The sequence below is a fragment of the Limanda limanda genome, chromosome 1, assembly GCF_963576545.1.
Source record: "Limanda limanda chromosome 1, fLimLim1.1, whole genome shotgun sequence".
NCBI classification, from domain to species: domain Eukaryota; kingdom Metazoa; phylum Chordata; class Actinopteri; order Pleuronectiformes; family Pleuronectidae; genus Limanda; species Limanda limanda.
Genome location: NC_083636.1, coordinates 15,438,164 through 15,450,683, shown reverse-complemented (window position 1 = coordinate 15,450,683; position 12,520 = coordinate 15,438,164). Strand labels below are relative to the sequence as shown.

The window sequence follows — 12,520 nt, the reverse complement described above, 5'->3', positions numbered from 1 at the left end:
GCAAGAAACATGAACAAATCTTCTGGGGAAACATCATAAGATACATTTAGCTACATAAATAAATAATCAGCTACCACACAATTCACATCGTTCTGTATATCATCACCTTTGAGTCTGTGTGTCTGTGAGTGTGTATGTCCTAGTCCTGAGTGAAACCCTATAAATGATATTTAGAAGCTGTCAGCACACACTAAATCAATACAATGAACGACACGCACTACTCGGCCACCGAAAACAACCACGCACACGCTAGAAACATCTGTCTTCATATGACACACTAATCACATCATTTATCAATATCATGCCGTGTATTTCTGTACGTAAAGACTGCATGATAGATATATCTTACACATATAGAAACGTGTATGTGGTCTCTGAATAATTGTGTGGTCACCCGGTCACTCTCCCGTCACACAATCCCACTTCTCTCCCTCCCAGATACCCTCTTGACCACACACGCGCACACACACAAAATATCTCTGTTTCTCAACATCTATTTTCCCTTCCAACTCGCTCCTATCTTCTCCTCTGTTCTCTAAGTCTCCTATCCATTGTTAGCGAATGTGTGTGTGTATCTTTCTAAAATGTCCTGGGCAACAGGGACAAACTGTCCTCATTCATCTTCCCGAAGGAGCGTCCATTCATTGAGGAGTGAGAGAGCGCACGTAAGGTGATATTCCACCGTTTGCAAGCACAGACAAGATTGATCTGTCTGATACAGAACTTCGGATCATGTCTATCAATCATTTTGTCAGATCTTCTAACTCTAATGGCTGTTAAGTTCTGCCGTTTAGTAAAAGTAATGGGCTGAATCTGGCACCTGACAGATACTTGCACTTTTATTACTTGTACATCTTTTATAGGACAGATCTGTGTGTAATATTTCAAAGAATCATATGTATGTGCCTCTATTGGACACTTTCTATCTGGCGACATTGTTATTGTTTGTTTGTTTGTTAACGTGCCAGTCTACCAGACACTGACGATGTGTTTGCCGCACTGATATACCCAAAGGAGCACAATGGTAACAGGTGAAAACAAGTAGATTTGTTCCAGATTAGCCGCAGGGGTGTTGTGCCTTAATTGCATGTAAATTGGACCATTGCTCGTTTGACCATGTTAATTTCTTGAGATTCCCCGAAAGATTAGATCCTCATTTTCCCTCTGTTTCAGTTTTTTTCATCGTTCACAGAATGAGCCATAGAGGTTTGTAAGATAGGAGCATGCAGAATGAATAATGTGCATCTGCATCTTAAGTCTTCATTAGTCATTCATTCATCACTGATGTGAGCAAGCCGAGCTCCACGCCTTTAAAAAACAGGTCATGGTATATGTACTGTGCATAGTGGACAGACACACTTCCCTATGTCTTTTTCTCACCGTTCTCTTTTTCTCACCGTCCTCTCTAAAGGAATTTACATAGGTGTGCAAGTGTGTGTCTGCAGTGTGTGTCTGCAGTGTGTTTCCATTCCATTTATATCTAAACAGCTTTTGAACCTCAGGAGGATTCTCAGCCATTAACATCATCTCAGCCTGTCTGTCAGTCACCAGTTGCACAGTTCGCATGCACACAAAATGAATACAAAAGGTCATGACACACAACAACCCATAAATCACCCATACGATCCTCCTGAAGGCAAAACCACAGTAATCAAATAGATCATCACTCCCTTGACTCACTCGTGGCCTCTCTTATTGTGAAAAACACACAGGTTGCTGAAGAAGTGACAGTCTCATTAAAAAATCTTGCATCTGCAAAGTCTCTCAAAGCATGATGAGTCCAGACATACAGCCAGAGACATAAATAAATATAGAATAGAGAATGTGAACTACTCCTGAACGCTTCACATCTGTTATCTGTATCTGCTGCCAAGAAGAAGCTGTGTTTAGAAAAGGCTTAAAGTCCCCACAGATCTTTATCTATTTTGTTGGTCCAGCCTATGTATTGGAAACAATGTGTTAGCAACATCTCTTGGGTAGACACACACATCATCAGGGGCTTTTTGCCAGGGCAGTGGTCTTTATATTCATTGTATTGTATTACATGAGGCTTTAAGGGGTTCATTGTTGTATATGAATACAATTTCAATTCAAACTATTTTTATGGAGAGAAGTGGATGTGCTGAAAACTCACAAGTCCAATGTCTAGCTCTCACTCAACCTTGAGCTCTCCATAAAGTGAAAGGCTGAGCGAGAGAGGACAATCAGCCACCTCAACAACAAATCAACAGCGGTCAGGAGAAGGACAAGGAGAAGCAGGAACAGAAGCCTGATAACGAGCAAGAGAAAGAAACATACAAGCTGGAGGAGTCCCCTTATAACGCTCTCCCTAAACCGGCACCAAAAAACAGACAGAGGTGTCAGAGGAGGTCCTTGTCATCATGAATAAGAAGATGTCAATCTGGACTTTTCCTCCATATGCCATTAAGGGGACAAACGTTTTTCAATGAAGACATTTGACTTATAATTTGACATTTTGGCTTTTTCTGCTATGACAGCCCAGACGTCTGCTGTGAAGAAGATCTACTTAATGACATGACAGATTAAAGACAGAGAGAAAAAGGAAAGGGCACTTATGTCATGTCAGATGAGCGTCAGAGGGGAAGAGATGGATTTAAAATGCCAATAAAAATACTTTTGAAAATCTTAATGATAAATTCCCAGCATATATTGTTATATTTAGTGTCTGTTTGTATTTGTCAAGTTTTAAAACCATTGATGGCCATTGTGGAATTTTATAATTTCCTTGATAGCACTTTGGGACTCGGTATAAATGAAGGTCATCTTTTTCTTCATTCCTGCACAAGACTTTCTCTCTCTTTATTCCATGGATCTTGCCTGTTTCCCTCCATGTTTTATTTTTTCTCCTGCCACTATTCACCCGCAACTTACAATTTTTTTTTAGAATTAAGTAAGTATTCATCCTAAAAGGTAGGAATAAAGTCATGTCCAGTCATGACCTTGGATTTCTTATTAACTAATGTCCTCTTTCTTTGAGGTGTCTCAATCACTACCACTCACACACACACACACGCACCGGGTGCAGACTTACGATTTCTGGGTTTATCATCGTCCATGCCCTCCTCTTCATTCTCTGGGTCAATGTCTTCAGCCTGAGTGATCCAGTCTAAATAGCCCTGTAATCAAACCCATACAAACAAAGACAAGAACAACAGACAGACTGATTGATTAGCAATATTTCTTCTAATAGATTTTCTGGCCTGTCTCTCTAATATCCTTCGTCAGTCCATCTGAAAAGCATGTGATAACATTAAAACCAGCCCAATTAATAACCTTAAAATTTGCTTTCTATATTAGCTGTCTATAATTGATGTATGAATGTATGGACCATCACACACACACACACACACACACACACACACACACACACACACACACACACACACACACACACACACACACACACACACACACACACACACACACACACACACACACACATTCACTTACACACACGCACACACACACACATACTAGCAGTAGCCTACCTTGAGGTCCTCCTCCAGTTGCTGTTTTTCTCTGAGTTTCTGGAAGTCACCACGAGCCTTGGCTTTCTCCCTCTCCTTGGAAAACTCTCTGGGAGGAGGGGAGCGAGAAAGAGAGATGGGGCAGAGAGAGAGAGTTGGGGGAGCATGGGGGGGGGATAAAAAGCAGAGAGAAACAAGCTGAAAATCTAGACTGAAGGTTGCGCAAAATACATAATGCTAGAAAATTGCGATAATGAAGAGTATAAGTATTATAGATCAGGATGGGAAGGACAGAAATCCTGCTAAAGAGAGAAGAAAAGAGAGAACAGCTGTGCCAAGTAGATGTTAGTTTGCAAATGGACATGAATACACATCCAGATAGGAGCTTGATTCACATCCCAAAACATCCAATTAATTTACAGTGAGATCCAGATGTCCAAGAGCACCTCCGCAGATAGGGCAGAAAGTGCTCCCAGACTTTTGGACACCGCCGTAGATACATATTTTAAGCAGCCAATAGATCACAGCAGTTGCAATACATAGAATTAACACTTTAAATGCTTTGAATGAATGACATTCAGTAATGACACAGCAGCATTGTTAATATAGATCAGAAGTCGTTCAATTGTAAAAGCTCTGATAATGGTGGAGCATTGCATGTCTACTGTCTCATAGCAACAGCACCCAGGCTACACCCAGGCCTGCTGGGGGATGGAGTTCCGCAGGTTTTTCTTGGTCTACCTAACATCTCCTCCCACTTCCAATCTGCTCCATACAACCACAGGGGGAGGCATAAAAGAGGGCACCTTCCCCAGCTGTGCCACCTCAGCTTGCAGCTGTCAGATTGCAGGATAAGTGTCTCCGCACCGAGGTCATCCTGCATCGCCCAGCTCCTCAACTTTAGTCTTCTTTCGGTCACTTCCCAGAGGTTCAAGCCACAATGAATACATACAGATGAACAGAGGGTTTATTTTTGCTTTCGTTCTCTCTTCATACAGTGATTACAATTATATAGAATCACTTCAGAATTAACTAAAAAAATGTTTAATTTTAATTGATTGTAAAGCCTAATGAGCACAATATGTGCTTTTTGACATGATTGAAGTCAATGTTGGCAGAATGTGAAATAGCGAAATTGAATGATGAAACCTGGTGAAATTCCTTCCAGGTGTCGGGAGGGAAGAAAGAATTAAGGAGCATTTGATTAATTGCTGCACTTGGGGAAGGTCATAGTCGGGTTGGAGCCAAAGACACGGTTTGAACAAAGAGAATTCATTTTGGATGAGAGCCGAGAGGAGCTGAGAGGAGCTTCGGAACACTTGCATTCAAAAGTACAAATTTACATGTTTACATTTACAGGCAAACTCAGCCAGTTCCTCTCTGTCGTGAATAATATAAACGAGGATACCAGACCAGTCAGTAATGTACCTGTATGGTCAGGCTACACTGGGTGAGTGCTTTTACTTTAAATGGGTACAGGAAGTGTTGCAAATATTTATGTTTGTTAAATATTTGACAGATAGACATAAACATTGTGGTGATGGATCTTTGTCTTGTTTATTAAGCTGTGAGCATTGCACAGCACTGAGAAAAATAGACGACACCACAAGTCTTTAGAAGTGCAATTTAGCTCATGCAGGAATTATGGCTGCTCTGACCTGATAACATGGGAGCCGAAATAAAAAGGCAGATCTTCTGCAACGTTTGTCATCTAGGATTTGGACAAAGGCTTTGACTAGTTGTTCACTTTAGCTAGTTATTGATGTCAGATATTATACATCAATACATAGACATGAACGGTTTCCCTGTTTCCCAGCAGCAACAGGCTCTTCAATGAAGCTGTGTCATTTTCATTGATTTTACAGTCTATATAGGCTGGAGCAAAATGAGTGTGTGCGTGTTTTTGTGAGAGAGTGTAAAATTGAGGATGGAACCTCAAATAATCACTCACACACACACTCACTCGAGCACTCACACACACACAAATCAATAAGAATTAGCAAAAACTGATATTGTCTCGCCTCTCAGACCATTTCCCCCACCTCCCAGTCTCTGTCAAACCAGTGTCTTCCTATTTCTTCTGTTTATATGTTACATCAAATCAAGACACAGTCAAACTCAGTGTCTCTGTCTTTTTGTCCGTCGCGCTCCTTATTTCTGTTTATCCATTACTTATAATGCCAATCTGACACTCACACACACACACACACACACACACACACACACACACACACACACACACACACACACACACACACACACACACACACACACACACACACACACACACACACACACACACACACACACAAACACACACACACACACACACACACACACACACACACACGCACACACACACACACACTCACACACCATGGAGGAAGCAGTTGGTAAAAGGTCAGGCTGTGTAGTGTGTTGACAGCATCATTAGTCAGAAGTCAAAAAAATAGTCAGACAGCCGAACCCCCCAAAGCTGTTTGGACCAGACAAACCGCTATTATTTCCCCACAATGCTGCTGTCACATCACTGTGAGCACCAGGAGTCAGACTTGGGTCAGTCAGTCAGGGGTGAGACACTTCACTCCGCTTAAACCTGTTTACTAAAGCTCATTGAAGCATGGGATGGAATCAGCAGAACGTAAAGACGTTACGCTAATTTGAATTTCACACAACGTTAACGTTAATAGCCCTATGTTTTTTGTTTTTTGCCTATCTTGTTCTGTATTTTAAATGGAGATGAGTATTTTGTACCATCCCAGTAGCGCTGAGAGTTGAGCATTTCATGATAGTAATAGCAGCACTGCAGAGCCGTACTTTGGGCTGCAAAGAATACCCATACGTCCCCAAATGTCCTGAAGCCAGATGCTGAAGTTCGATTTCACTATAGACAGCTAAAAATGATAATGACTGGAAATGTACAAGCAGTAAAAGAAACTCTTGGTAGAGCTCCAAACCCTGAAAGGCAAACTTTATATACAAGCCTGAATAACTCCAAATGTCCGCTGGCTGGTTGGACTTTTCCTGGTGCCACATGTGTTACTGTTGTCCTCAAGTGGCACCTGAGTCAGTTTTATCACCAAAAACTTTTTTCTCGTTAAACATCATCTAGTGCCAGAAACAGGAAACAGGAAGAAACTAAGAGTTCCTCTGAGCGAAGACAAAGGAGCCAAGCAAAGGAAAGAAGGTGACATTAGTTTGAATTCACATTAGGCCCTACCCTTACCCGCTCAATACCCCCAGAACCAAGTTTAGCACAAAGAAGGAGCCGATGATGATTAAGGTGACAAAATAGATCCAGGGCCACCAGTAACCTACTGCATCATTCACCTAAGGAGACGGAGGAATGGAGAGGAAGGGCCAAGGAGAGGGAAGTGAAGGAGTTAGATCCTCGGTGAAAGTCCCAGTAGGATCACTGCTGGGATTATGGGGCATTCAAAGTATTTGTCTGAGTCACTTGGCAAAACATTTGATCAGCTGTCACAGGTTGGCCATGTAAACACAGTGCTCATGACAGAAGACTGTGAATGACCCACACGATAAACAAAACAACTCCTCGTGGAGCTCATTGTTTGTGTGAAGGAGCTGAGCCGATGTTTTTCTGTGAAAAGGGAAGTTTAGAAATTAGCCGTCAAAACAGCCCAAATCAGGCATAATCGCTGAGGAGAGACAGCGTTGAGTTGGATACTTTAACAGACTGTGCAGCAAGACTCCCAGCGATTAGTCATCATGACTGTTTTCATGACAAATTATACTCTCCTCTACTGTCTGTATTCTTACGCATTTTTCGCATTGAAATAAATTTTCCTGCAGGTTACATCATCGATTTAATTTTGAGTATAATTATGGTGCTGATATCATCTTTCATATTGTAGTCATTATTATTATTATTAATAATAAACTAGCCAAATTGGAGCAGGTGCAGCCTTCCATCCCATAATTTCCAGCTTCAATGCCACGTTTCTGTCGGACTCGACACAGACCTCAGAAGAACCTTTTCCGTCTGTTGTGTTTTCCCTGTTGTGAAATTCTTTTTTAGCTTTCCACCTCCACGGCTGACCTGAGGGGTGAATTATTTATACCCCAGTGTGTCCCTACAGGCCGGGTGGTGCTTGTACTAAAACAGCATGACTTGGCAGAGCGGGGTAAAAGAGCACCCGGCTCGCCTGCTAGAGTAGAATTTATTCAAATAAAATACTCACACGCACGCATGGACACACACACATTCAGTAAACAGCAATAATAATATTGGTAGTTACTACCCAAATAAATAGGGTAAGAGTCTGTCTGTGTGTGTGTGTGTGTGCGTGTGTGTGTGTGTGTCCACCTATCCTTCACAGACAGGTTGTGACGGCAGAGATAGACACAAGTTCCGTCACTGTTCTCTGTGTGTGAGTGTTTGTTTGTGTGTTTTGTTTCTCTCGGGCTTGTGGGTCAGGATTGATTGAGTGGAACGGAAAGGAGAGAGCGCGGGAGATCTTTTCACTCCAGTGATCATCGGTTTATCTTTCCTCGATTGTGGAGGTATAAGGCCTGTCTGGCTCTGCTCTTACTGCTGCACTGCTGCACTGCTGAGATGAGGGATCGGTTATTTGTTTACTTACACAGATGTTGCCATGCAAAGGGAACTTTCTTTTAAAATAATAATAAGAGTAATGAAAACAATAATACTTGTAAAGCCAATTCATGTGCTTTTATGGTGGTGAATCACTTCCTCTTGATTCCACTCTACTAGTTCACTGGATCCCTTTGAAACATTTGATTATGGGAGTCTTGTTACATGGTCATTTATCTTTATCTAAAGCATTATGAACGTAGCCTTGCATCACCAGACCAACATGAATTATGTGAAAGGTTCTGGAACCTCTCAGTTAAACCAAGATGGATTGAAACAACCAGTTTAGGATGGATAGGAATCAGTGTGAATGGGAGGGTGGCCGAACCCATCTTTATGAAATATGCAATTGCTGATTGGTCTGGCTTCCAGGCTACTATTAAGAGCAACATAACAAATAACACACATACACGCACACATATGTACACACATGACAACAGCATAACCTCTTACCCGCTCAACACCCCCAGAACGAGATTGAGAACGAAAAAGGAGCCGAAGATGACGAGAGAGACAAAATAGACCCATGGCAGCTCATAGCCCATAGCATCCTGCATCTGAGAGGGAGAAGAGACAGAGGAAAGAGGGAGGAGGAGAAGAAAAGGGGATTAACAGGGAGAGTTGGTGGAGAGGTGAAGAAGAGGGGCAAGGTAACGGAGATGGAAGTAAGAGAGGGATGGGGAAAGAAGAAGAAATGTGGGAGAAAAAAGTTTAAGAGGATTGAATGATGGAGTGAATGAGAGGGGGCAGTAGAGGTCAAGGACAAAAAGTGTGTAAGAGAGGAAAAGGCAGAAGGAAGGGGAAAAAGAGAAGAGTGGAGGTTGTTAAAAAGAGAAGTAGAAAGACCTGACGAAGCAGGATTGGCAGTATTGTATGATTAAGTGTGTATGAACCCTCTAGTCTGCCTGTTGGAGAGCTGGTCCTTTATAAGCCACAAGTACAAACACTGACCAACACTTAGCTGCCATAGTTACTCAATTACAAACATTAGCTTTTGTACAAAGTGTTTGTTAGATATACAATCTTTTTCTTTTTTAAAGATGGATTACAGGCAACATATTTAGATGAAGTGAATCAATCCAAAATAATTTTTTTCAGAATATTCCGTCTCAAACACCTCTGGATATTTAGTTCTGCTTTAACAAAGACAAAGATTCAATTATAACAGAAACTTCAGATTATTAGATCCTACTTAAATTCAATTAAATGGGATTTCTGGAAAAATATCAATCTCATTTACAGCTCTGTAAATAATCCAAATTGAGTATTTCGAGTTGCTACTGGGCAGAGGAAGACACAAAGGGGAAAGGATGGAGGAGAGATGGACGGTTCATTTGCAACGAGATTAATCTATATTCCCAAAAAATATACAAATAACAACTTTGAAAATACATGAACAAAACTTAATGAGGCATCCAAGCCAACTGTTATTAAAGGCCTTGTGTTGTCTGAATGTTTTTCCATAATCATTTGTACTTATAACCTGATAAATAGGTCCAATTCATTATAAATAGCTGGCTGCAGAAGCACTCTTTGAATAGGCAAATTTGTGCGTGCGTGTGTGTGCACAAGAAGTTGCAGCAGACAGGAGAATAGGGGTGTAGAGCTAGTAGGCCCTCTGCTCCATGTGTATACATGCACACAGACACAGACAACTCACGCACACATGCATTCCTACTTGTATGTGCAGTAGAAAAATGTCAATCGACAGCAATGTGTGAGTCTATCCTTGAGATTCCTGTTACCACCATAATCTGCCACAGTCCTGCCAATGTCCTGTAAAGTAACATCCGTCTCTGAGCCAAGTTACGGTACACAGGTTAATGGTACAAGCAACACCTCTTAAATATAGAGGACTGGAAAAATGACCTGAATAGCTTGAGTTAATGTTTGATAAACAGTCGCATTTAGAATTTGATTGAACCTCACATTGATTAAGAGCACAGACAAAATCTATTGGTTTATTTAGCTGGACATGTTCTGGCCCTTTACTGACGGGTGTGGCAAACTTTGTGTGTTCATATGTGTGTGTGTGGCTATAAGAGCGTGTGTACACAGGTTTGTGTGTTCACTTGACACTTGAATCAAGCATCAGGATTCAACACACGTTCAAAATGAATCGGGGCCTTAATCACACAGTTTATTGACGGCATCGATTTAGCCTAAGATACGAGCAAATACATGCACACACACAACAACACAATCACACAATCACACACACACAAACACACACACACACACACGCACACACACACGGACACTGTTGTGGTGTCCGGCTCACCCAGTATAGCACGTCCGTCCAGCCTTCCATGGTTATACACTGGAACACCGTCAACATGGCAAAGGCAAAGTTGTCGAAGTTGGTAATGCCGTCGTTCGGGCCCTCCCATCCCATTTTGCATTCGGTTCCGTTCTGAGAACAGTGTCGACCATAAGCCCCGGCAGGTGCACATGGTGCAGGCTTCTCCTCTGCAATGGTGCCTGTGAGAAAAGAGAGTGTTACTCTTTATACTCGTTTACTCAATGTTTTACAGATCTGCAAAGCAATAGGATCTGCTGATGGTTCCTCACCACAAATTTTTAAGGATAATTATGTGAAGATTTTTGCACAGTATGTCTATGTTAGTGCCATCACTTTTCTTAATTCAGCATCATTTATGAGAAATTTTGTATTTTCCATCACTTTTGCTGAGGTGTATGACGCCGAGTATTTTAAAAGCAATGACTCAGAGCCAGTTGCTGTTGGGAAAAAGCCAGACGGAGACAGAGGTGTTAATCAGAGCTGTGGACCATTCAGATTGTTTTATCAATACAATAAGGAACAAATCAGGGGGTAATTGCTGCTGAATACACTGAATACACTGACCCTGAATCTAATCAAAGCAGATTCTTTAGCTGTCACCTGTTGTCAGCAGGCACACACCAGCAGAATTCAGAAATTGATGACTGGACCTTTCATTATACATGACTTCACTCCTTATATTTGCATGGGAACAGGCTTGTGCATGATGCTCTCTATCAAGGATTTTTTCTAATTAACTAACAAACTACTTTTGCAGTGAAAAGAAAATACAACGGGAGATTTATGCTCATCCAAGCTTTGGAAGTGCTCAAACTGACGGTGCAGAAAAGGCACAAGTCTTTAATTTCAGAATGAATTACAAAATCACCCTTCATGATTTTTTACTCCATTTCCATTTACAAAGAATTTATCTGAAAGAGAAAACTGCTTAATCGCTTATGTTGAACTAAAAGGGAGAACGCAATATAAAAAGTATCATTGTGAAAAAGTGTCATACCAATTATACAAAACAAGCTCTCCAGGGTGACGTATAGGATAACTGAGAGCTTTCCACCAGCACTTACCCAGCGCTAAGCTAATGCCTCTCATGGGACCTATAACATCACCATAACAACACTCGAGTCCATTTATACCTGGGGGCCTCTAATGAAAATTGTTTCAATCATTTATGGCCGCTGCTGTTTCAATGATGGCTCAAATCGTTCATACTCAGAAACATAAATGATGGTTTAAATAATTAATAGGGGTGATCATTGAAATTGTTTAAGGTATACACTCTATTTCCCCTGCTTCATTGGGTAAGGGTTGATGTCCTCCTGATATCACAAACTTATTAGCTTAGAAAAAAGAAGGTGAAAGAGTCGTGAGCTGAGTGAGGGGACAGCTACGGCTCACTCTGATCATTCAGTTGAAAAGGTTTGAGTGCTATAGTATCTCTTTCTATCACTGGAGTGGAAGCAAGTGAGTGTCTCTGTGAATAAACTGTAGGTTCACTGAAGCATGCTTTCACACTCAGTTGAATACAATTCACAATCAATCTGATCACTGAAGTGCAGCGTGGGAGTGTATCATGCATATTTGTGTCTGCGTCTGTGCATCTGTTCACAATGGTCTAAATACCCTGTCTCTGTCTCACTCCCTCTCTGCATGTGCTTTTGTGTGAGTGTGTGTGTACCTATATGCTCATGAGTGCAGGTCTTGTGCATCTTGCCCATGAAGAGCTCTAGGCCGATGATGGCATAGATGATGATGACAAAGAGGACCAGCAGGGCGATGTGGAGCAGAGGAACCATGGCTTTGATTATGGAGTTCAACACTACCTGTAAACCTGGAGAACACAAAAAACCTCTGTTGAGAATGCATACATATGGCTGTAGGCAGAAATGTACAAAAAGCAGGGCTACTGTTAACAGATCATACAGAGCATACAGCAGAATAGATGGAGTCAATCGCCATGTAAACAGTTGGATTAACTAATAAAATCTTTATTAATTTTGTATATTGAAGAAACCCCTTCAATGGGGGGGGGGGGGGGGGGGGGTTTCTTGGTTCATTGGATTGCCAAAGGATTACAAAGTTCATTTACAGTTCACTGGCATTAGAGGCCTTTAAAAA

General features: G+C 41.5%; 1 protein-coding gene across 1 annotated transcript in view; it reads right to left on the bottom strand.

Moving 5' to 3' along the window:
- The window catches only part of cacna1c (calcium channel, voltage-dependent, L type, alpha 1C subunit), a 156,322-nt gene that overhangs the window by 40,356 nt on the left and 103,446 nt on the right, over positions 1 to 12,520 (bottom strand). The window contains exons 6-10 of the mRNA XM_061081199.1: positions 12,081 to 12,233; positions 10,385 to 10,584; positions 8,557 to 8,660; positions 3,510 to 3,597; positions 3,053 to 3,137 (exon numbers count right to left, since the gene is read on the bottom strand). Of these exons, the coding sequence (XP_060937182.1) occupies positions 3,053 to 3,137; positions 3,510 to 3,597; positions 8,557 to 8,660; positions 10,385 to 10,584; positions 12,081 to 12,233 (630 nt within the window). The remainder of the gene's footprint in view (positions 1 to 3,052; positions 3,138 to 3,509; positions 3,598 to 8,556; positions 8,661 to 10,384; positions 10,585 to 12,080; positions 12,234 to 12,520) is intronic.